This window comes from Dryas octopetala, chromosome 2 (genome assembly GCF_963921425.1).
Source record: "Dryas octopetala chromosome 2, drDryOcto1.1, whole genome shotgun sequence".
NCBI classification, from domain to species: Eukaryota; Viridiplantae; Streptophyta; class Magnoliopsida; order Rosales; family Rosaceae; genus Dryas; species Dryas octopetala.
In genome coordinates this window covers 31,579,247-31,601,440 of record NC_141367.1, presented here as the reverse complement: position 1 = coordinate 31,601,440, position 22,194 = coordinate 31,579,247, and the positions used below count along the sequence as shown (strand labels likewise).

Here is a 22,194-nt window from a genome sequence, read left to right as displayed (position 1 = left end):
TATATGGAAACGTATGAAAAAGAGTGGTAAAACTGCACTTCCTTTTTTATTACTTATTATTTTCTTCAACAGTTGGAGTGAAAAGAGGCAGAAGAACAATATATAACAGAAATCCTTTGATAACAAAAATACTACTGCAAGTCTGCAACTAGTTGGATAACAAGATAATACCTAAAAGGCTAAAACTCTGAAATCGTTTGATAAAAAATTATTGACCAATAGATTTTCAGATAAAAAATAGTCTAAATGATTCTTCCCCAAAATTCTGTGCAAAACTGTCTCGGCAGTGTTAATGGACCTGATGCCAAGTCCTGTTCTCACTATAAATATTTCCCACCCCAGCATATGTGTGGTTTACTATCACACTTCTCCACTTGGGGACCCTGTTCTTTTTCTCCAAACCAACTCTTTGCACCATCTCCACAATTTTCTATCATTCAAGAAGGCTTATATCCACCTTGGCCAAAAAAAAAAAAGAAGGCTTATATCCACAAAGACATAGAAGGTCCTTGGCATTCAAGACTGAAAGCCACCTGTGGCAAAAGCATCAAACTTATATACAGCCTGATTCAATCTTGCAAACCATGTTGAGCGTTGATCTCCGGTGCATCATAGCGAATGAGAGAATCAAGGCTGGAATGAAATTCACACAAATCAGGAAACCAGATATTTAGGCAAAGGAAAAGGGTGACAGTAATTGAAGATGCATGCTGACAAATTAGGAAACCAGATATATGCAACAATAAATTCAAATTTTAAAAAAAAAATCAAGACATCCAAGATATCTATGTAATTGCCTTACCTGCAATTCTGCGGAACCCCCCATGGTAACATTAAAGATTTCCTCAAATTTGGTGGCAAGGACATAAATTGCTTCCAATCCTGAACCATAATTCTAAGGTCATGAAGCTTGCTATCTAGACCATAACAACAATTTGCATGCATTGTACAAACTTCATTCAAATCTTTACTAGGCTCACAAAATCCACCAAAGTAAGCAGTATCCAAAAATTTAATTTTCAGTCCAATATTAGAGGTGGAAGGATCAAACTTGATTATATTGAGGACATCCTGATCATGTAATCCAGGGTAGGTTTTTCGAGAGGAATACCAAAATTTGTAAAACTTTATCGAACGGTTATTGGACTTTACATAGTTAAACCCTCCATTGGGTCTGTTCTGTAAATCATCAGAGCTGCCTAAGAAATGATCACATGCGATCTGGAAATCTGCATCCAAATAAAACCGCGGAAATGGATCCCTGAACCACATAATATCAGCATCCTGGAGGAGGAAAGACCAACCATGAAGGCATTGAATAAAGGGACAAGAAAAAAAAGAAAAACGAAAAAGAAAATACAAGGAGTACTAATACTTATCAAGGTACACCCAAATGTCTCATATCAGTATTGAAATACAGACAGCTATGGGGTACTGAGTCTTACTGATGCATTTTGCAATCAATACTTGAATCCCCTAAGAGGATGTAATGAGATCACTAATGTATTAACACAGAAGATCTGCAAACCATTATCTACTTAGAGCATATTCCCACCAAACATACATGTGAGTAAGGTAATTCAAGTCTAAAAGTTGGTCATCAAGTTGTCATAAATAATTAACTCCATCTTGAGGTTACATTTATATAGCTTATAAGTTCTGGGGTTGTCTATACACTACTTTATTGCAACTTAGCCCCTGGAAACCATGTACTCACCTTTTCATTTTATTCTCCATTCCTTTAAGACAAAGAAAATTCATGTTGATGTATAACACTTAACATAGAAAGACAGAAGATCGAGATTACCGTGAAAACAAAATTGTGTCCCATCTCAAGAACAGAGCGTAGAAAATCAATCCTTGCCCACATCATCTTCAAGTAGTGAGGAGTCATAAAGTATGCCTCCCGACGAAAATCAACTCCTTGGGTGACAAGAGCAAAACAATGGGTATGTACCTCCAAACAACGCTTAAATGTCTTTTGATCCAAGGCAATAATCACCAAATGGTTCAAGAGCCTAAGGGTGCCCTCTCCGGTCTTAAAGCTCTCAAGAAAGAGATCGAGGACTGAATCAGGAGCTGCCCATGCTTCATTTAAAGTTGTTAAAATCACAGTCCCGTCTTCCATGGCAGCATCCTTAAAAACCTCTTCAAGACTACGTTCCTCACTAACCTACACAAGTTTCAGTAGATAGATACAATTAAGCTAATTTACAGCTACAGGAAATGTACGAAAATTGAGAATAACACAATACCCATTTTCAATAGCTAGAGGAAATGAAGAAAATTTGAGTCTTTGAGAGCAACACGGCTAGTTTTAACAGCTAGAGGAATGAAAAAACTTGGAAACAACACAATGCTCAAATTGAAGCTAGAACCAGAAATCAGAGGAAAGGGACTCACCGGAGGGGAATTGTAGGTGGCGAAGAAAGCGGAGGGAGAGGAAGAGAAGCGAGGGAGCAAGCGGAGGGCATTGGAGTCCTTGTAGATGATAACGCACGAGAGAGAAACGGCGACCAAGAAGAGCAACCGGCGGAGTGCGGCGGATTCCGGCAACATGGCAGCGGTTCTGGAGTCACGGCTGATTGTACGGAGCGTCGTCACCGATAGTGGCCTCCGGTGTGGATGACGCATCAAACAAGATAATGGCTCGGAATTGGGGCATTTTTTATTGTAGGTATTAACCAAATAACAATTAATCAATAAATGTCACTCTCTGTGACTCTCTGTGTGTGTGACTGTCGAGAGGGGTGAAGGGTCAACGGTCAAGCGTTGTTTCTTTTTTCCCTGGAAAACCTGTGGTTTGTTTTTTTTATTCGTTCTTATGTTTTTCTTAATGAATTTTGCTGGGTGTAAAATTAATTAATTAATATTTTTTGGCTAATAAATAAATTTTATTAAACTGTGATATCTTTTTCTCGTATTTGTCCCCAACTCCTTTTCATTCTTGTAACGGTTTGAAACATTAATTTATGTAAGCAAATGTTGTGTTGGCAGTCGGCACTTACAACTTACAACGGTGCTTTTTCACTTTATTTTCCGGTAAAACAGATAATTATTTTTTAATAAATATACACAGAGCGCGAATTAGCTTCAGTTCAGGTCCCAAAATCCTCTTTAATCCCTATCCACAAGCCGGTGTCTGCTCCTAACTTCCACAAAATTTGTTTTGATCTCCTTGTAAAAACTTTATTTTTGATGAACTCCTGCCAACAATTCTGATCCGCATTAAGTTAAACCCTAATAATAGAAAATTATTGTCCGATCCAAGGTTTTTGTCTTAACCTGAAAAGCTCCGTCCTTTGGAGTTCAATTTACCGAATTATGGAATGTTGTTGTTCTAACGTGTAGATTTTGATTTTGGATTGGAATATCACGGTGCAAGTATTATACCAACAGGGATGAAGAATCCATTAAAACGATAATCAAAATTGGGGTCTTGGTTTGAATTTCATTGATCAATGGCAGCTCCTGTGCCTCCCGGTAATCAATCACCAAACCCTAATTACAACCCTAATATTCACCCAGATCCCAATTCCTTACCAGATAATTTGCAGAATTTGAATCTCAATCGACCGCCTTCAATTCCCACCTCTGCCCCTAGACCTGGCCCTCCGGCAGCTGCGCCGGCAATACCTGCGGTGCCTCCAATGGGACCCCCATATTGCCCAGGAAGGCCTTATGGGCCGCCTGTTACTCAACCTCCACCTCTTGGGTACAGACCACCTACCGGTGCTTTCCCGCCGACCCGTCAAATTGCACCACCACCGGGTGCCCGCCAGAATGCGCCCCCTTCGGGTGGGCCCCGTTTTCCTCTTGGACCATCACTAGCAATGGCAGCAGCTCGGGCTCCTTCTCCTCCTCCTCTGCCTCAAACCATGCATTCTCTTTTGGGTAGTGCGCCTCCAGGTCCTGCATTGCAGCAGGGACCACCATTTTCAGTACCACCCCGAGGTGTACAAGCTCATCCAGCCTCTCCTTATGGATCACAATCTTCGTCGATCAAACCCAACCAAGTAAGTCTTGAGGATTCATACTTTTATTTGCCATGGCGCATAGCATGTTGTTCTAATAATGAATTTCCTCTTAATATATAATAGTGCAACATTATTGGTTGCATTCTGCATTGAGAAGTATTTTAAATTGCATTATTTGGGAATTGATTGAAGTATTCATAGGAAGTTTTTTTGGTGCTATTGGTCTACTCTGAAATACTGTTCAAGAAGTAGTGGTGTGATCATTTTCCAAGAAGGCAAGTAACAACTATAGAATGATGAGAAAAAATGGCATGAAAGAAAAAGAATTTGAACTATAAGGACTACACAAAAGGAAGAGAATTTTAAGGTAGACTTCTTTTGGATTTTATGATCATAGCTTCACCGTGGGATGTTCTTCTCTAAGCTGTTGCAACAGATATTGTATGCATTTCTTCTTTCTTCACTCAATAATCTGACTGAAAATATTTTGAATTGTTTTAGGTGCCTCAACATCCACCAATTTCTGAATCTCCGCAACCACCTAAAGTGTTTGGAATGCCACTACCATTGCCAAATCAATCTGTGACTGCCATATCACATGCTGTGGGTCAAACTGGAGCCCCAGTCGCAGGGCCATCAAAGATTGATCCGAATCAAATTCCACGTCCCATTCCAAATTCCTCAGTGATTCTGTATGAAACTCGCCAAAGCAATCAGGCCAACCCACCTCCGGTATTTCATTCGGCCATGAACTTAAGGAAGAAAATTTTTAGATTTGATTTGCAATTGCTGAATCTAGTTAAAGTTTTTTTCACTTCATTTCTTTTCTTCCTATAATTGATCTTTAAAAATCATTTTATATATGCATGCTGCAATATTGCTAGTGACCTCTCACCTGTTACTAAATGTAATTTTTCTAAAGCCTGCTACAAGTGATTACATTGTCAGAGACACTGGGAACTGCAGTCCGCGTAATATGAGGTGCACCATCAATCAGGTCACAATCTGAGTACTTAACAATTACAGATAAGCTATTGATTAATGATTTTGTTATTCATAATTCTAATCCATTGGATTCTCTTAGGAAATATCGATTATTCTCAGATTTTTATTAATATTATTTTTTTACATATTTGCCTTTTACTTCAACAGATTCCATGCACTGCTGATCTTTTGACAACATCAGGGATGCAGTTGGCTTTGTTGGTCCAACCCTTGGCCCTTCCTCATCCATCTGAAGAGCCCATACGAGTAATGCATAAATATTTTTTAGACATTTTCCAGTCTAATTTTCCTATATTACTGTAATAGCTTACTTATCTGTTGGTCCGTGAGCCATGAATTCAGATCTTATGTATCACACAAAGTATCTAATCACCCCCTCTCTTTGCTAGCATTTGTGGATTCTGTTATAGTGTCATCTATCTTTCCTATCAAAAGTCCCAACATTATTGAATACACTGATAAACTGATTAGTTAATTAAAAGATTGATATCTAAATCTAGATTTCTTATTAAATAAACTTTCCTTTTTGTAGGTCGTGGATTTTGGTGAAAGTGGTCCTGTTCGTTGTTCTCGATGCAAAGGCTACATAAATCCTTTCATGAAGTTCATTGATCAGGGAAGACGGTTCATCTGTAACTTATGTGGTTAGTACAACTTATGATTTTATTCTTTTGCTATCTAATCTAGTGTCTTTCTTTGCAACTGTCTGTGTTTGCTTGCTTTCATGTCATTGATATTGTAGTTAAGATCAGGTTTGCATTACAAATATGGTCAACAATCAATAGGGTGGTGATTTTATGACATGTACTGGTTTAATTTGCAGGATTCGTTGATGAGACTCCCCGTGACTACCATTGCAATCTTGGTCCAGATGGTAGGCGTAGAGATGCTGATGATAGGCCTGAGCTTTGTAGAGGAATGGTTGAATTTGTTGCTTCAAAGGAATACATGGTTAGTTGATTCACATGATTTGCCTGGTTTACGTAGATTCATGTTTGATTTTTGCATTTTTCTGACTAGTTCTGATAAGAGATTCATGTTTGGAGACTTTTAACTAACACTCTGCCTTAATTTAGTTTCCAACTGTTGATAAGAAAGTGGATCATGCACTCTTCTTCAGAGTGCATCTTTTATGGCCTACTGTTTGCCTTATTTGTAGTTGGGTCTCATTGTATAAATTCTAAGGTGGCTGATACATGGGAATGACTCCCCGTTTAATTATGAAATCATTACTTGTTGTTTCTCCGCTTCTTTTTTATTAGATTACGAGCAATTTTTTTCCTTATCAAACTTAATTATAATGTTTCAGTTGCGTGATTCAATGCTGGCTTTGTATTTCTTCCTCATTGATGTATCCATGAATGCTATACAAACTGGAGCAACTGCAGCGGCATGCAGTGCAATCAGTCAAGTTATTTCTGATCTTCCTGTAAGTTGTATGCCTATTTGCAGAATGCTGAAGAATGTAATTTCAGCTGATATAGAAAATTAGAAATATACTTGTTTGATTTTGCTCCTCTTTGAATTTTAATCTTTAAATTTTTTCATGATTCATTATACTCTACCCACAGCCTGTCACACAACATGTCAAGTTTTTTAAGTTCTTACAAGAACCTTCTTGTTGGATTAGCTGTTTTAGCGACTGATGTTATTGATGATTCTGCTATTTCAGGAAGGTCCTCGAACAATGGTTGGAATTGCAACATTCGACTCTACAATTCATTTTTACAATTTGAAACGTGCATTGCAGCAGGTCAATATATAGTTTTGTTAATTTTATTTAAAATTTAGTTGTAGGGCTGAAAACTATTATTTTTCTTAATTTTAGGTAATTAAATGTTATTTTTCTATATACTCTTATATGATTTTATTTTTAATGTCAGATAGTGAACGATAAAGGAAAATGTGCACTTACACAATACTGTTTGTGTTGGTTTTCACTTTTCACAATCAACTTTGTCACGCTTGCACTCCTCTGCAATGAAGTCTAATATAATATTTGCTTCATTTTCCTTTCTTTTCCAATGCTGGTCTATGGCATAAAATTTTATTCTCTTGTCATGTGCCGTTTATAAAAATAGGTGGTTTCCCTTTGTTGGGAGGACCACCATTGCTCATATAAAATAGAATTTATTTATGCCAATATTAAATTTAAACTATGAAGAAATTTGAGGTTTTTGTAATCTTTGTATGTGTCAACATTAATGGCACTGGAAGAATAGTTTTATTTTCCTAAATTAAGGGATTTGGTTGTTCTTAGTTTCTTGTTGTGATTAGGATTGTTCTCCATTTAAACCCTTTTATGTTTATGATTGATATAGCTTGTTCTCTCTATTTTCTCAACAGTACTCAACATTCATCTCTAATTAGAAGATTGCTTACTGATTTTTTCTGTAATTTGTGTTGCAGCCATTGATGCTCATTGTTCCTGATGTGCAAGATGTTTATACTCCTCTACAGACTGATGTAATTGTTCAGCTTTCTGAGGTTAGCTTCAGACTTAGTTTTGTTGTGTACTAGAGGCTGTTGATATGTGTAAAGGCAATATCTTAGCAACCCAAGATAAGTCAAAACTGTTACTTGTTTTGACAAACATCCAAATATATATATATATATATATATTTAATTAATTTTTTGTTGTTTCTGACGTGATCCAGTGCCGTCATCATTTAGAGCTACTGCTGGAAAGCATCCCATGCATGTTTCAAAATAATAAAACATCTGACTCAGCCTTCGGTGCCGCAGTCAAGGTATGCTATCTATATCTTCTTGCATCGAGTCTGGGTGGGTGTTAAAGATGGAGTGAGAGAGTAAAGAATGTAAAATTGGAGTTCCTGTTAATGTATATTTTATAATCACATTGATAAATATCTAAGGGATTATAGTGTGCATTTTCTAATGTTTTTATTGTTTTCTTCCTATTTTTTAGGCTGCATTCTTAGCAATGAAAAGTAATGGAGGAAAACTTTTGGTATTTCAGTCAGGCAAGTTCAGAGACATATGTAATTTTAGTTCAATGGACCAACTTCTTACAACCATACATTTTTAATCCCCCCATCATGGGGTTGTAAAAACTTTTACAATCATGTGTTTCAATGGACCAAGTTTTAGCCATCCAAATACTTATTTACAGCCATCCTATATCTATCTCATTCATTTTTCTAAAAAGAATTTTTATTTTTATTTCACTTGCGACTTTATAGGAATTAAATCTATATATATATATCAACCTATAAGTATATATTCTAAATATTAGACAATGCTGTCTACAGTCTTGCCATCAATTGGAACTGGGGCCCTTTCTGCTAGAGAGACTGAAGGAAGAACTAATTTTTCTGCGAGTGAGAAGGTATTTTGATATACTTATAACCTTCTGTGTTCCATGTTGACATTAATTAGTGGAAGTTTCGTTTGGTGTGAGAAAATATTATACTCGTGTTTTTGGATGTCTGTCTGTCATCAGGAGGCCCATAAATTGCTTCAACCAGCCAACAAGACTTTAGAAACAATGGCAATGCAACTCGCTGAGCATCAGGTAAAACTTTAAGTGTCCTATTTGCATTTGATTATGGGTTGGATATTACTGAACTCTGCTACTGATTGCTGGTTGTCATTTGTAGATATAGATGCTGATGCTGATGAGCATAGTTAATTTGGGCTAATTGTTTATGTCTTCACATGGTACAGGTGTGTGTTGATATTTTTATTACTACCCAGACTTACATAGACATAGCTTCTATCTCTGTCATCCCAAGAACTACTGGTGGCCAGGTATTAGTAATTTCTGTTCTTGTATTTTAGTATACAACATTGTGATTTGAGTTGATATTCCTGCAAATCTTGTACGGTTATCGCGCTCCTTTTTTCTTTTTTGTTATTGCAAATTTGGCTCACTTCAGGTTTCAACTTTATTTATTTTCCTCTTTGTTCCAGGTCTATTATTATTACCCTTTCTCTGCTGTTGCTGACTCTGCAAAGATCTACAATGATCTTAGATGGAATGTCACAAGGCCCCAAGGTTTTGAGGCAGTGATGCGTGTGAGATGCGGCCAGGTACTGATATGCTCACTTTCTCATCCTTGCCTTCAGTGTAATAGACAATAGTACACTTATGATTGTTCCATACTGCTGAGTAATTTTTTCTTATCTATTATAGGGTCTCCAAGTTCATGAATACAATGGGAACTTCTGCAAACACATTCCTACAGACGTTGACCTACCCGGGGTTTGTTATATCTTCTACAACACACATATATATCTTCGAAAAACACCTATGGTGGGCATCACATGGCTCACCACAATATCAAACCTCTAACACTTTAGACAAAATAGGGGGAGAATGAGATCAATTAATCAAAACTAAGGGTATAAATAGAGTATATTCGAGCAAATTAAATAACAACCAAATCACTTAATTCAAGGAACTATCTCAGACTAAAAAGAAAAAATAGTAGTAATGAAATCCAGAAACCTCTTTTGTATTACAAAGCAATTAGAGAGGTGGGTTTCCCTTTTTTTTTGGGGGGGGGGGAGGAATGAGGGGGGGAAGGTGAGGTGAAAGTTAGTTACTTCATTCTTGTTGTCTTGCCATAACTGTTCTATCTCAATTACTGGTTTTTGGTTTTCATTCACTTTATTGTGGCTGCATTTTATTTCATTGGTACTTTAGCTTAATTTGTTAGCTTTATGACCAGTAATTTATAAAACCTAAACTAATCTTTCATTATGCAGATTGACTGTGACAAAACTATAATGGTAACCATAAAACATGTTGATAAATTGCAGGAAGGCTCAGAATGTGTGTTTCAGGTACTAACCAATTTTACTTTTCAGGAGTATCTGGTCCTTATATCTCCCCATTTTAATGATATGGAGCAATGTTACTGTTAATTTAAAATAAATGATGGTTCTTTTCCTTCTAATTGCGTTGTTCTTTCCATTGTCCAGTGTGCACTTCTCTACACCACTGTGTATGGCCAAAGAAGGATTCGTGTTGCAACACTATCTCTGCCATCCACAAGTATGCTAAATAATCTTTTTCGCACAGCTGACTTGGATACTCAGTTTGCTTGTATCTCAAAACAAGGTATTTGGTTCCGTATTTGGCTTCACAATATTGTCCTTTCTTTTATAGCCTTTATACCATGCATTTTTCTCTTTTACATCCAACTGCTTTAAGTTGTGAATGAGTTTCTCTCTTTTGGTACACTGACTTGTGCTAGAAGTGTCTATTTTTGTCTCTTACATGGCAGTATATTATTTTTATTTTTATGGTACTCACAATATATTTTCTAATTTACTTTCTGTAGCGGCAAATGATGTACCATCTATCCCACTTCCACAAGTTCGTGAACGACTGACTGACCGTTGCATCAGCATTCTGTCTTCTTATCGGAAATTTTGTGCTACAGTATCATCATCTGGACAACTTATTCTTCCAGAAACACTTAAGCTTCTACCTTTATACATCCTTGGTATCTTCCTTTATGCTTATAAGTTTATAGGTTATACCAGATATATTTTCTTGAAGCTGCCATCTTTTATTCAACACTTCTGTGGAGCTAACTATGCTTCCTTCCACAAAATAATTTTGTTTAAAGGTGTTTTGGAAATAACAGACTAAGTTTTAAAGCTGTAGGGCTGTTGTGACACTGTTATGTTATCGACTCTTTAAGAGAACAATGCAAGGAAGTTGAAATAATTCAATGAGAGAACTGATGTAAGACAGATAACAATCAGTGTACAATTGCAGTGGTATAATAATTCAATTGCAGATAATAATTCAAGGAAGGTAATGGTTTTTTTTTTTTTTTTTTAATACAAAACTGATAAGGTTGGAAGAATCAGGCTGCAAGGAACATAGAAAAGAGAAAGGGAGGGAGGGAAGGGAAACTGATAAGGTTATTACTATACCACAGACCTACATGGAAATTTGATTTAACTTCCAAATTTTTTTACTCAATGAATGCATACAATTCAACTCCATCATGTATTGCACAAGGGCCCCATACATACAAACCTGAAAGTGCCCAAACTGAGAATAATGTAGGAAACAACTGAAAGTTCCAATGTTTTTTTCTGTTCTTTTTTTCGATTGATCATTTTCAAGAACAACTTAAGTACAAGATAAAATCAGAATTTTCCTTTGCTTCCTTCATGTTTAGTCAGGCATCTTGTTCTTTTGCAATATTTGGACTCCATTATGCATGACTCTTCTGTTAAGCATATTAGCAGTCTTTGAGTTATATAAGTCAGCATCTTAGAAGTCTGTCCATTTTGGTAATTCTGTTTCTTTTTCTTTTTCTTTTCAGCATTAACTAAAAGTACAGGATTGCGATCTACTGGGAAAATAGATGAACGGTCTTTTTGGATCAATTATGTGTCCTCTGTTTCTACTCCTTTAGCAATAGCACTTGTGTATCCACGGATGGTGGCAATCCATGACCTTATTTCTAAGGTCTGAATGGTGCCACATTACTTTAAGTGTGAATTTTTTTTTTACCTGTTATGCTCTCTCTCCCAGTCATTCACTTGCACACACTAGAATTGTACTTGCTTTCAGATTGTACACCTAAAAGCACTGGTAACTTTCTGTTAATCGACAGGTAGATGGATCTCCTTTTCCTCCTGCAATTCCACTTTCGAGTGAGCATATCAGTGATGAGGGAATTTATCTTCTTGAGAATGGAGAGGATTGTTTAATATATATGGGGAACTCAGTTGATCCAGATATCTTGAATAAGCTGTTCAGAATTTCCTCAGTTGATGAAATTTCTACTCAGGTACATATTAAGCCAAGTCATCGTATACATTATGTCTGCCCAATATTGTTAGTTCTGGCTGGCAAAACCTTGTCTCCTACTCTTGGATCAAGGATTTGAGCACCTCATTGACGACCTTAACTTCATTCTTGTGCTGTAATTTGGTTCAGTCTCTGCTAATTTGACAAATTAGGAAACTGCTAAAAATCTTGAAAACAGGATTAGTTCATATGTTGTAAGAAACAAATAAAGGCATAACATTAGATTTCCCAGTAATATAAAATGGGATGCTTTCTGTTGATCTGAAGATTTCATTACATGTTTCATATGAAGTGTGCTTGCAGAGGTCGGGCGTTCATCTTCCTTTCAGCCCCCTCTTGTTTAAAGATGACTGACATGATTCTCTTGGTCATTTATGGGTTATAAATGATGCCTATTAAACATGAGGACCAAGTTGTATATTTGCAAAATTCATTCACAGATATTTCCGGACATAGAAACTATCATCTTATGGCTAATGTCTTTGCGTACACAGTTTGTGCTGCAGCAGTATGACAATCCATTGTCAGAGAAGCTAAATGACTTGGTAAATGAGATACGACGCCAAAGATGTTCCTACCTCCGGTATGCTTCTATTTTTGAGTTACCTTTATTATTCTGCGTCTTTAGACCCCTTTGGGTTATGACCATGGTTCTAGACATGGCAACCTGCTGCTCTTTAAACCTAACACACACACACACCACCCCCCCCCCCCCCCCCCCCAAAAAAAAACAAACAAACTTATTTAAAATCATGGTTAAATATATGTTTGTAATTCGATGATGTCTGGATTTAATGCAAGTCTAATTAAATCATCATTATTTTCTTACAGCTTGAAATTATGCAAGAAAGGAGAGCCATCAGGTCAGTGCTTTAGAACCCCCTTTAATTAAAACCAGGTGTCTAACTACCTCTACTGCTTGACAACCAATATGTATAGAATTTTAATTCAAAACCACTTCCCGATTATTCCCTTTTGCATCAACTTTATTCTTTCTTATTAGGTTATGTTGATCCCTTTTTACTTTGTACTTAGCACCCCTTGCCCAGTCATCTCATTTATTCTGCATCAAGTACTATGAAGAAATAGATGTCAAAATATGACCAAACTGGGAGAATATAATGTAATAGTATTTTTGGTCTTGTGCATTTGTACTAGAGTAGTATGAGAGGTAGAGGTGTGTGTTGTTGTGCCTCAATAATTTGTAATTCTTATATATATATATTAGATAAATGATTTTAGTTTATGTATTTAATTCTTCTATTCTTCTTCAGGGATGCTCTTCTTCTCTTATATCGTAGAAGACAAGAGTTCGAATGGCCTCTCATATATTGAGTTTCTAATACATATCCATCGGCAAATTCAAATGAAAATGTGATTATGTAGCAACTTCAGTTTTGTTACAAGTTTTCATACCTTCTTGCTAGGGCAGCTGTGGAATTCGAAGAAGATAAGTACAACATGAACAAGGTCAGCTTCTCGTTATACAAATGCACCTTTGCCTGCCCATCACGTAGCCTTAATGCCTTATTTATTAGTGCCGAGAAAAACGGAGCTGAGTTTTGGTGTGAGGATTTGTTTTAAGCTTCTATTCAGTGGTAAATGTTGAAAATAGAAATAAATCATACATAATTGTTGTATAACCCATTCCACCTCCAGTTTCTTTCCCTTGTACTAATAGAACCCCTCAAAAGGGGGAAATTAATGTATTTTATTAAATATAGATGAAGTCTGTATGTAATGCAGTATTTTCCTGACTCTTTCTCTGTGGATTCAATTAATAAATGCTTTATAAGTTCAAGCTTAAATGGCATTTGGTTAACGGGCAATGCCATTTTCCTACATTGCAAACTGCGCAGCCATTTTTTTTCTTGGGGAAAAGAGAAACGCAAAGTACAATTCTTCTATTGCTGTTTACCTACAAATCTTTTTTTTTTTTTTCTTGGCCAAGGCTGTTTACCTACAAATCTACAATATAGTTCATAGAGATTTCCGTCTCGAAGAAAAACCGTAAGATGTTGCATTTAAAAAAAAACAGACGGGGAAGCAAAGTTACAAAACTCATTTATAAATAACCCATTGACCAAAAAAAAACGTTATAACCCTGTCAATATGTTGATGTAATACTGAAAAATAAAAACAATTATAAAATCAATGGGCTTAGGCCCCATTCTACAAAAAAAAATACTAATAAGATCAATCTTATAGTATTTATATTCCAAATGTTTCCAACATTATTTTAGAATGATTGTGATAAAAGCAAAATGAACATTGAAAGCTTCATTATCTTTTATTACTAAAAAGTTTGCTCTGATTTTAGGATTAGAGATTGCATCCAAATATTTATTTTTAATTAAAATAAATATTAATAAAGAGATGAACAAATTGATTAAAAATTTAAGAAAATAACAATCGGAACAAAAAAAGGTTTAGAAAAATAAAAATAATATGGTAAAATATTGTAATAAACTAATAATATTAAAATCCATCGAGCTTACAAATCCTTGAGTTAATAAATCCGTCCATTGCAAATTGCACATTAGGGCACAGAAAAAAAAGTAAAATGTGGACTTAAATTTAGTGGAACACAGATTGTCCCCGTTGTCCGAATTCGAAAGAACGGTGATGGCGGAAGAAGAAAGAGAGATGGAATCGGAGTTGAGTAAGAAAAAGGAGATGACGCCATGGGAGCAGCACTCCACTGTAATCAGCATCCCTCGGTTCGACTACAAGGCCCCTTCTTCTCTTCTCCAACACTCCCACTCTGGCTTCCTCATCACCTGCACCATCAGTCTGTCACTCTCCTCTTCCAAATTTATTTCTTTTTTATTTGATTCAATCACACAAACCCACTGCTTCTAAAACAAACCCATTTCCTTTTCCGATATTATCAATTTTATCAGAAAGGGAGAAAAGCGCCACAAAAGAAGCAATCCACCTCCTTGCAAAGGTTGCCTTGAAATGAACTTGTTGCTTGCAAATGCACCTCAATTTGTTATATGATATATGATTTATGTTCCTTGGATATGGATTTGATAACCCTTTTATAATTACAATTTATTCTATTTATTTTTCAGTATGTTCAGTGCATCAATAGTTGCAGTCCTGAAGAAACTACTGCTTCTAAAAGAAGGAAACTTTCCCAAGACAATATAGATGGTGAGTGCATCAGTGGTGGGGAAAGCAAGGATGCTACTGCTAAATCTGGAAACGCTAATGGTATCACTTGTACTTTTTGTGCTATTAGATTCTGAGTTTTTGTGTTTGTTGCGATATGAACTGTTTGTGACCATAATGGCAGATGATCCTCAAGAGGGTCCTTTGTCTCCTGTCAAGGTGGATGATGCACATGGAGACACAAGTCCTCTTCTTTCGCTGGTTAAGCTGACAAAGAGTGGTTTGCTTCTCCTTACTTTCCCCAGAAACACTTCTGTTGACGTTGTTGACATTGTATCCAAAATTATTCAGTCTGTGGAATCTGGGACTTGTAGTTCACCCCTGTGAGTAGTAGATAATTTGTCTGTTTCTCACATTTTCTGTTAGAAACATTTGATACATGTACTCAATTTATTTGAGATTTTTATCTGTCTTTGTTTTATATTTTCATCCATATGAGAATTTCTCCCAATAATGAAGATTAGAAGTAAACCAGACCCATAAAGCTGCTGTAAATTAGTCCTAGCCAATTTGTTAGCTGAAGCTGGCTAATGAACCCTGCTGTAAATTTATGCTATATTTTGTTCTTATTCTCATTTGTTGATGACTTTCAATCAAAGACTCAGATATGAAGAAATACCAATTGCAACTTTATAACTCAGTTGAACTAAATCCTAGACTTATCACTACAGAGAAATGAACAAAGCTTCAGTCTTAATTACAGCCTTTTACTGAACTTCGAAAATTACAAATTTGCAGTCTTTAAGCTTAAGTCAGTTCTTCAATGTTTTTGCACTCAGTATTCACTTGTGAAATTAAATATCTCATGTTGCATTTTTGTACGAAGGATCCAGTAATATACATGTTCATGTGTTTTCTTCTTCCTAACCACAACTCAATACTTGCCTTTATTTATGCTAAGAATTGGCAGTCATTTGGTGCAGTTGGTGTCATCGCATTTTTCCTATCCAAGCTACTTGTAGTTTAAATGAAAAGGACCTGCGTGAAGTTGTCTCAAAGCTTGTTCTTCAATTTTTGAACGATAATCAGAAACTTGTGCGGCCCGTAAAGGTAGAATTCTAACCCTCTATTAACGCACATACATTACTCATGTATCAAAACACATTATTGTATGAAATAATTGAGACATGGACCCGTACCTTTTTTTTTTTTTTTACCAACATGAGAGCCCCGTACATCAACGTAGGGTGATCGAAGGAAACTGTTATCTGTCTTTTTTTCTCTTGTTTTTTCTTTTTCTTTTTGGCCCCTCTTTCTCCTCTTTCTTCTATTGAAGGGCATTCCAATGTTAGCACTTAGCAGTCTATTTTCTTTTTTCTTTGGTACATTGGTCGAACTCTATTTAGGGATGATCATGCTGATAATGTCTAAGCATTTTGGATGTATTCCTTCAAATTCAATACATTTTTATTTAATAGGATAATGAGGTATTCGGAAAGCAAACTGCGATTTTTGGCAAATTTCCTTGCTTATAATCAGGGTTATTATATTTAGCATAAAATGAAATTTTTACATGATCTTGTAGTTTGCAGTTGGGTATAACAGAAGAGGAACAGAGACAGAAATGAATATTCCAAAAGAAGCTTCAAATGGTTCAAATGCAGTTGATATGTTAGACCGTAACAAATGCTTTAGCGTTGTGGCTTCTGCAGTCAAAGATGTTGTATCAGATTCAGTGGTGGACCTCAAATCTCCCGAGGTGCGAACTCCCTTCACATTTTCCTATTTGTAAGCAGTTTACTCTGGCATGTCATTTTTATCTTTGTTCTTACTGTTACACTAAATCTACAGCTCTCTGTTCTTATTGAGCTACTTCCCCTCTCTGGTGTACCCAAAGGATCTTTAGTGGTTGCTGTATCAGTTCTTCCTGGAAACGTTGTTAGTGCAAAGCCACGACTAAGCATGAGGGCACTCGTTTCTGATACCAAAACAAGGGGCAAAAAGGATTAAAACGTCTTATAACAAACAACATTACTTTATCCCCAGTTGGAAGATGTGCTAATATTGATAATGAAAATGTGAGGTCGGAACATAACAATCCATTGACGTTGTAGCTTGTCAAGCTATGTTATAATTTTTTTCTTTAATTCAACTGATTGTGCTGCTTGTTGGACCCCAACCCCTTTACAGTTTTGTGATTTGGTGGTTCTTATTTTTTGTTTATTAAGGACCTGGTTATTCATGGGTCTTTAGTCATTAGTGTTTACTTGCTCCTAGTCTACTACTTGTTTTGGGCAACTACATGCATACAAATACAGCCGCGATCAGATTTCCAAGATGGTTCGAGAATTCCTCATTTTGCCTCTACGAAATAAACAAAAGCACAAAATAGTATTCACAGAGTCACAATTAGAAACACGGTAAGGAATGGTGACCTCACATCCCGTCTATACCGAATATGTTTGTTTGGGTAAAATTCTCTGTGAAATGATTTTTGTTTTTTTGGTAAATAATCCATGCAAGATAAATCAGCAACATTTGAAAAAGCAGAAACACTTGACAAAATGCATATCAATATCTCTGTAATAAAAAACGATATCCATTCCGTGGATGAAAGCTTGTTCTTCAAATTTTGAATGATAAACATAGCAAACTTTCCCAGCCCATAAAGCTACAAGTTCCAACCCATCATTACCTCCGTACAAAAATTAGCATTATATGAGAAATAATTGATACATGGACCGTGTCTTTTTCCCCTTTCTTTTTTTCTTGTTTGAGCAAACGACATGTCTGGGACTATGGCTGTCGACATAGATATGAATCAATCTCTGCACTCTATTTCATCTTTTTATTCGTCGTTATTAATCAAATGGGAGAAACAATTGAATTATTTAACTTTTTGCGTAAACCAAATTTGTACTTGATTTTGTAGGTTGAGTGAGTTGGGTATACAACTGAAAAGGAATCGATGAGAGATGAAGTTATCAAAATGCAGTTCATTTGTTGTGCGGTAACAATCTTTGGCGTAGCGTCTCCTGCCAAACAAGTTGTATGTATCAGATTCGGTGGTGGACCCAATGGACCACTACCATGAATGCTTTGGGTAATCTTGTATCATATCTAAATATTCATATTTCTTCACAAAGATAATCCGCTCAACTCTTTTAATTAGAATCAAAAGTGGGAAATTCGATGACTAATAAACTAAGCCTTAAGAACCAAGGACATACACATACTAAAACAAAAAGAACGAACAAATGTGGTGAGATCAGAGATGAGAGCATGAAATCTTGCTACTTGCCTAAACCAGATATGACTTTTAATTTACAGTGGCATCGATCAGTTACCGCATAGAGCGATGGAAAGATTTAAATTGATATTGCTATTCCTGGAAGAAGAGGTGGAGCAGTCATTATAGTTGGACCTAGAGTATGATGAGATTGCACCACTCATCTCATTCTCACTTGAAGATGCATTAGCACTCTTGTGGGAAGAGGGATGATGTAATGACAGAGACAGTGATAGTTGACAATCACCGGCATTGTTGTCTTGAGCATGTGTTAAGGTATTGGCCTGTTTATGCATTTTTGGTTCATGCTTTTGATCCTCTAGCCTGGTAACCTGTGGAACGAAAACAAAATGTTGGTGAATACAAACTATTTGTGCTCCTTACAAATAGTGTATGGTAGGCTAAAGAATGACTCAATTTGTTTTCAATCCACTACCCACTAATATTCTAGTCAAATGATACAATTCCATTCAGTCAATTTATAGAATTCGGTTGTATCACAAGGAAAACTCCTATTACCGCTCCTAATAATGACACAAACTTTTGGTGCCCTTGGCCCATATTGTTCATACCCATCCCATGAATATGGCCTGTACTGGAGTATGCAACTGGTGGCAATAATTTAGATACTATGTCCTTACTCATGAGGTGACTTGTTGGTGCTGGGGTAGCATTTTTCAAGAAAACAAATAAGCTCAGAGATGCAACATGCATTCTCTATAATTCATTAATAAAGGTGTAATATACTAATATTCCTACGAACTGCTGCAAAGACTATTGCTTCTTGATTCTAAAGAAGTAGTAAGTAGTAAGTACTATCTGCCCAAATGAAAAAGGTAAAGGACCATTTTGAATTTGCTGTTTGGCCACTCATAAGGACTAGAGGGGTCCCGTCTTTTAATTTCTAGTACTCAGAATGGACCACAGAATGTAAGAGTTTTCAGCAAAGCAATCAAAGACTGGCCTGCCCTGTACAACAATTTTTTAGAATGTAGCTATGTAAACGACAGACCAAGAAGAATAGCTAGACCTTGAAAATAGAATAGGATAGGAGGGCATGTGCAAATAATGCCTAGCTAGACGACTATTTGCAAGCAAAACCAGTGTGAAAAATGCTGCACCCAACCACTTTTTCCAGACAAGTCATTAAAGGGGATATAGAAGGAAAAAAAAAAAAAAAAACCTTCTAAGCCCAGGAGAGGAAAAATGAGAAAATATAAAAGAATGGATCACTTTCCAAAAGTTGTGAACTGTTTAGCCATAGAGGTGACGCAGGTTGACTTAAAAAGCATATAGATATTCCATGCCTCCTGTGGTTCACAAGGGCATGTCTGGATTCTTGCACGAACTTGGTTCAAACAAGAAAGCTACCAAAAACCAACATTACACTCAACTTCACCAAAAAATTAGAAAATAGTGTGTGACAGTGTTTGTGTGTGTGTGAGAGAGAGAGAGAGAGATGGGTTCTTAATTCTTATAATAGTAGTGTGGGTACCTTGAAGAAATCAGATTCTTGCAAAGCACACTTGAAGGGGTTGAAGTTGTAGAGATGTTGTGGCAGAGAGAAGGGTGTGGTGGGGTGAGGTTGTTGCTTTATTCCCCCATGCTGATCAGCCATTGCCAGCAGATCATAATCATCAACAGAGGAGTACGGATTTGTAACTGTCGTTTCATATATTCTTTGGCTGCTGCATTTCTGCAGGCCCTCTGAGATTGAACTCGTCGTCTCGATTCTAGCTCTGGGAGATGCCAAAAAACCAAACAAAAAGAAGAATATAAAGACCAAGAAGCAGATCAAAGAAAGCAAGCAAGTTCAGAAAAAGCAAAGATCATGCAATGCCTATGCTTTTTGTTTCTTTCTCTCTCACTATCTTTACTTTTTTGACATTTGAGAGAAGTAGTCTGAAACATCTGAACACACCTTCCCCCACCCCAATAAAAAACAAGAGAAAAATAGTGCCTAGTGCCTGCAGAATCCATATGTAGGCTAACCTTTTTGAACGGCTTGGAGGACTGTAGATGACCTGAGATTCTCTGATGGGTTTTGAAGATGGGTGGAAACCCAAACCCACACTCACACCATTTACTTCATCAACACACCCATCCTCATGCTCTTCAAAACATTGTTTTCTTGCTTGGGTAGAACTCCCATCTGTCATGAATGAAGTACAAAAATAACTTTAAACAGAATGATAGAGAGAAAAAGAAAAAAATTAAATAAAAGAAAGTAGTAAAGGGAAAATGCCCATGGGTCCAATTGAAACCCATTTTGAGAATTTGATGACAGTTGTGATCTGTGATGGCTTTTCACTTTCATGAGAAGTGCCAATACAAGAAGATCGGAAAGAATAAAGGTTGAGTTTTTCTGTCACCCATTTTGGGCATCAACTAAGCAATAAATGGAATAATAAATGAAGGAGATCATGCTGCAGTCTCATTTCATAAACTTATGCTATCAAGGGACTTGATAAATATGGAGTTCTAGCTCTGGATAACACCCGATAGAGGAAAATAATTGATGGGTAGTCAACCATTTATACTGCATTATAATGTAATGTCAAAAAGATAAAAACTTTTACAAGGATAATAAGAGGGAATGATAAGTTTGAGCCAAAAAACAAACAAAATTAAGGATTGTGAAGAATTAAGTAGGATATGTATGATGTACCTTGTCTACTACTCATCAGGTCGCCCCTCATGCTTCTATACATCTGATTAAGAGAAAGACAGCACAAACAAATAAATCCAAGGAAGAAAGAGCAATGAAGCGTTGAATATTTTTAACTTATTAGGTAGTAGGCTAGCTACACGAACAAAAGCACTTTTTTTTGGACAAAGAAAAAAAGCACTTTATAGACTAAAAAATAATCGAGATAAAGCAAAGAACCTGGAGATGGCTTTTGACATGAGAAATGGTGAGTCCTTTGACATCCATCAACTGAAGAACAAGTTTTGGTGTGGCCTCTACGAGATGGGAAAAGGGAAGAGATCGAGTGAGAAACAAACTTCCATAGTTAGGCACCCAAACTTAAGATTAGGAAGAAAAAAGAAAAACCCAAGAGCAAAACATAAGGAAGGAAAAGCAAAGAGAAGGTATTAAGGTGTTGTGTGCTCACTTTTATGGCCTCCAAGCCTCTCAATGGCATGAACAAAGCAGTGATGAAGCTCAGGAGTCCATCTCAAACGAGGCACCTTCGATCTTATATACTGCCTAACAGCACCGTTCCTTCCACAACTACTAGTCATGATTTGATTTTTCTTCCTTAATTTGTTTTATCAATCCAAATAATGGAAAATTAATTTCTGCTGCACACCCTCAAGAAGAAAGAGAAGGCAAGACTCATGGTTTTGGTGTTGTACAAGTAGAAGACATGAGGCTGTTTGTTATATATTGTTGCTGCTCGCAAACCCGTTGGAGCTGTCTAGGTTTATAGCAACAGGAGCAGCTCTATAGCATTATATGCACAGCTTCCACAGCCTTGAAAAGAAGATGAGGAGGAGGAATTTAAGCAAATATCAGAGAGAGACTGAGAGAGAGAGAGAGAGAGAAAAAAAAAAGATCACGAGAAAACGATAAGACGAAGCTGAGAGGGTCTGTAAATTCCTTAAAGAGTCTGATAATACCTCTTGCTATCGCTGATACTACTGCGCTCTAGCAGCAGCTGGCCTTTCTGTTCCTTTAACTTTGCACACCTTCCTTGCACTGCACTGTCTACCAATTTAATATTATTTTTATTTTTTTAAAAAGAAAATTCAAAAATGCTTCCAAGACCAAAAGGAAACACAAAATTGTCTGTCTCTACTCTCTAGACTCTCTCTCTCTCTCACTCACTCACGAGCTTCTGAAATTCTGATTTTTACCCTTCCCTCTAAATCATTACCCCTATGCCATACTACAACTGCCTTGCTTTGACCTTTGTTTCTCTCTCTCTCTCTCTCTCTCTCTCTCTCATAAATTCAATTCTGATACATACGCCAACGTCGTCATGATCACAAAAAGCCCC

The 22,194-nt window shown here is 36.5% G+C and overlaps 4 protein-coding genes across 6 annotated transcripts; 2 read left to right on the top strand and 2 right to left on the bottom strand.

Moving 5' to 3' along the window:
• Window positions 1-101: 101 nt before the first annotated feature.
• LOC147295730 (Nucleotide-diphospho-sugar transferase family protein) lies at window positions 102-2,744 on the bottom strand. Of its 2 annotated transcripts, XM_086232552.1 has the most exons (6): window positions 2,404-2,743; window positions 1,808-2,173; window positions 1,153-1,284; window positions 803-882; window positions 493-633; window positions 102-457 (listed from the first exon to the last, which is right to left on the bottom strand). In XM_086232552.1, exons 1-5 carry the CDS (start codon window positions 2,632-2,634, stop codon window positions 570-572), a joined length of 873 nt encoding a protein of 290 aa, XP_086088678.1. In that variant the 5' UTR covers window positions 2,635-2,743; the 3' UTR covers window positions 102-457; window positions 493-569. The 2 variants fall into 2 exon arrangements, with proteins under 2 accessions (XP_086088678.1, XP_086088677.1); XM_086232551.1 differs by having other exon boundaries at window positions 803-1,284; window positions 2,404-2,744.
• A 372-nt stretch (window positions 2,745-3,116) lies between these two features.
• On the top strand, window positions 3,117-13,541 carry LOC147295729 (protein transport protein SEC24 C-like). Its single transcript, XM_086230614.1, has 24 exons — window positions 3,117-4,016; window positions 4,479-4,709; window positions 4,900-4,974; window positions 5,130-5,228; window positions 5,515-5,626; window positions 5,806-5,933; window positions 6,292-6,411; window positions 6,655-6,735; window positions 7,392-7,469; window positions 7,640-7,732; window positions 7,912-7,966; window positions 8,255-8,331; window positions 8,446-8,517; window positions 8,670-8,753; window positions 8,916-9,035; window positions 9,139-9,207; window positions 9,714-9,791; window positions 9,930-10,068; window positions 10,292-10,456; window positions 11,294-11,439; window positions 11,588-11,764; window positions 12,279-12,367; window positions 12,616-12,647; window positions 13,059-13,541. Exons 1-24 carry the CDS (start codon window positions 3,462-3,464, stop codon window positions 13,160-13,162), a joined length of 2,979 nt encoding a protein of 992 aa, XP_086086740.1. The 5' UTR covers window positions 3,117-3,461; the 3' UTR covers window positions 13,163-13,541.
• Window positions 13,542-14,317: 776 nt separating this feature from the next.
• On the top strand, window positions 14,318-17,888 carry LOC147295728 (uncharacterized). Of its 2 annotated transcripts, none has more exons than XM_086233078.1 (7): window positions 14,318-14,575; window positions 14,688-14,734; window positions 14,862-15,003; window positions 15,086-15,284; window positions 15,885-16,011; window positions 16,487-16,689; window positions 17,834-17,888. In XM_086233078.1, exons 1-7 carry the CDS (start codon window positions 14,410-14,412, stop codon window positions 17,871-17,873), a joined length of 924 nt encoding a protein of 307 aa, XP_086089204.1. In that variant the 5' UTR covers window positions 14,318-14,409; the 3' UTR covers window positions 17,874-17,888. The 2 variants fall into 2 exon arrangements, with proteins under 2 accessions (XP_086089204.1, XP_086089203.1); XM_086233077.1 differs by lacking the exon at window positions 17,834-17,888 and adding an exon at window positions 16,753-17,080 and having other exon boundaries at window positions 16,487-16,660.
• A 191-nt stretch (window positions 17,889-18,079) lies between these two features.
• On the bottom strand, window positions 18,080-21,879 carry LOC147295727 (Homeodomain-like superfamily protein). Its single transcript, XM_086233954.1, has 7 exons — window positions 21,815-21,879; window positions 21,307-21,668; window positions 21,078-21,154; window positions 20,859-20,901; window positions 20,183-20,342; window positions 19,686-19,929; window positions 18,080-18,522 (listed from the first exon to the last, which is right to left on the bottom strand). The coding sequence occupies exons 2-7, from the start codon at window positions 21,434-21,436 to the stop codon at window positions 18,241-18,243; spliced, it is 936 nt and encodes a 311-aa protein (XP_086090080.1). The 5' UTR covers window positions 21,437-21,668; window positions 21,815-21,879; the 3' UTR covers window positions 18,080-18,240.
• Window positions 21,880-22,194: the final 315 nt, after the last annotated feature.

Coding starts and splice junctions, on each gene's coding strand:
- LOC147295730 (XM_086232551.1), bottom strand. CDS start 2,634: ATGCGTCATCCACACCGGAGGCCACTATCGGTGACGACGCTCCGTACA. Junction 2,174..2,403: donor CCACCTACAATTCCCCTCCG/GTGAGTCCCTTT, acceptor AAACTTGTGTAG/GTTAGTGAGGAACGTAGTCT. Junction 1,285..1,807: donor GACACAATTTTGTTTTCACG/GTAATCTCGATC, acceptor TTCCTCCTCCAG/GATGCTGATATTATGTGGTT.
- LOC147295729 (XM_086230614.1), top strand. CDS start 3,462: ATGGCAGCTCCTGTGCCTCCCGGTAATCAATCACCAAACCCTAATTAC. Junction 4,710..4,899: donor ATCAGGCCAACCCACCTCCG/GTATTTCATTCG, acceptor ATTTTTCTAAAG/CCTGCTACAAGTGATTACAT. Junction 9,036..9,138: donor TGCGTGTGAGATGCGGCCAG/GTACTGATATGC, acceptor TATCTATTATAG/GGTCTCCAAGTTCATGAATA.
- LOC147295728 (XM_086233077.1), top strand. CDS start 14,410: ATGGCGGAAGAAGAAAGAGAGATGGAATCGGAGTTGAGTAAGAAAAAG. Junction 16,012..16,486: donor AACTTGTGCGGCCCGTAAAG/GTAGAATTCTAA, acceptor ATGATCTTGTAG/TTTGCAGTTGGGTATAACAG. Junction 16,661..16,752: donor TGGACCTCAAATCTCCCGAG/GTGCGAACTCCC, acceptor CTAAATCTACAG/CTCTCTGTTCTTATTGAGCT.
- LOC147295727 (XM_086233954.1), bottom strand. CDS start 21,436: ATGACTAGTAGTTGTGGAAGGAACGGTGCTGTTAGGCAGTATATAAGA. Junction 21,155..21,306: donor GAGGCTTGGAGGCCATAAAA/GTGAGCACACAA, acceptor CCCATCTCGTAG/AGGCCACACCAAAACTTGTT. Junction 18,523..19,685: donor AAGAATCTGATTTCTTCAAG/GTACCCACACTA, acceptor TTCGTTCCACAG/GTTACCAGGCTAGAGGATCA.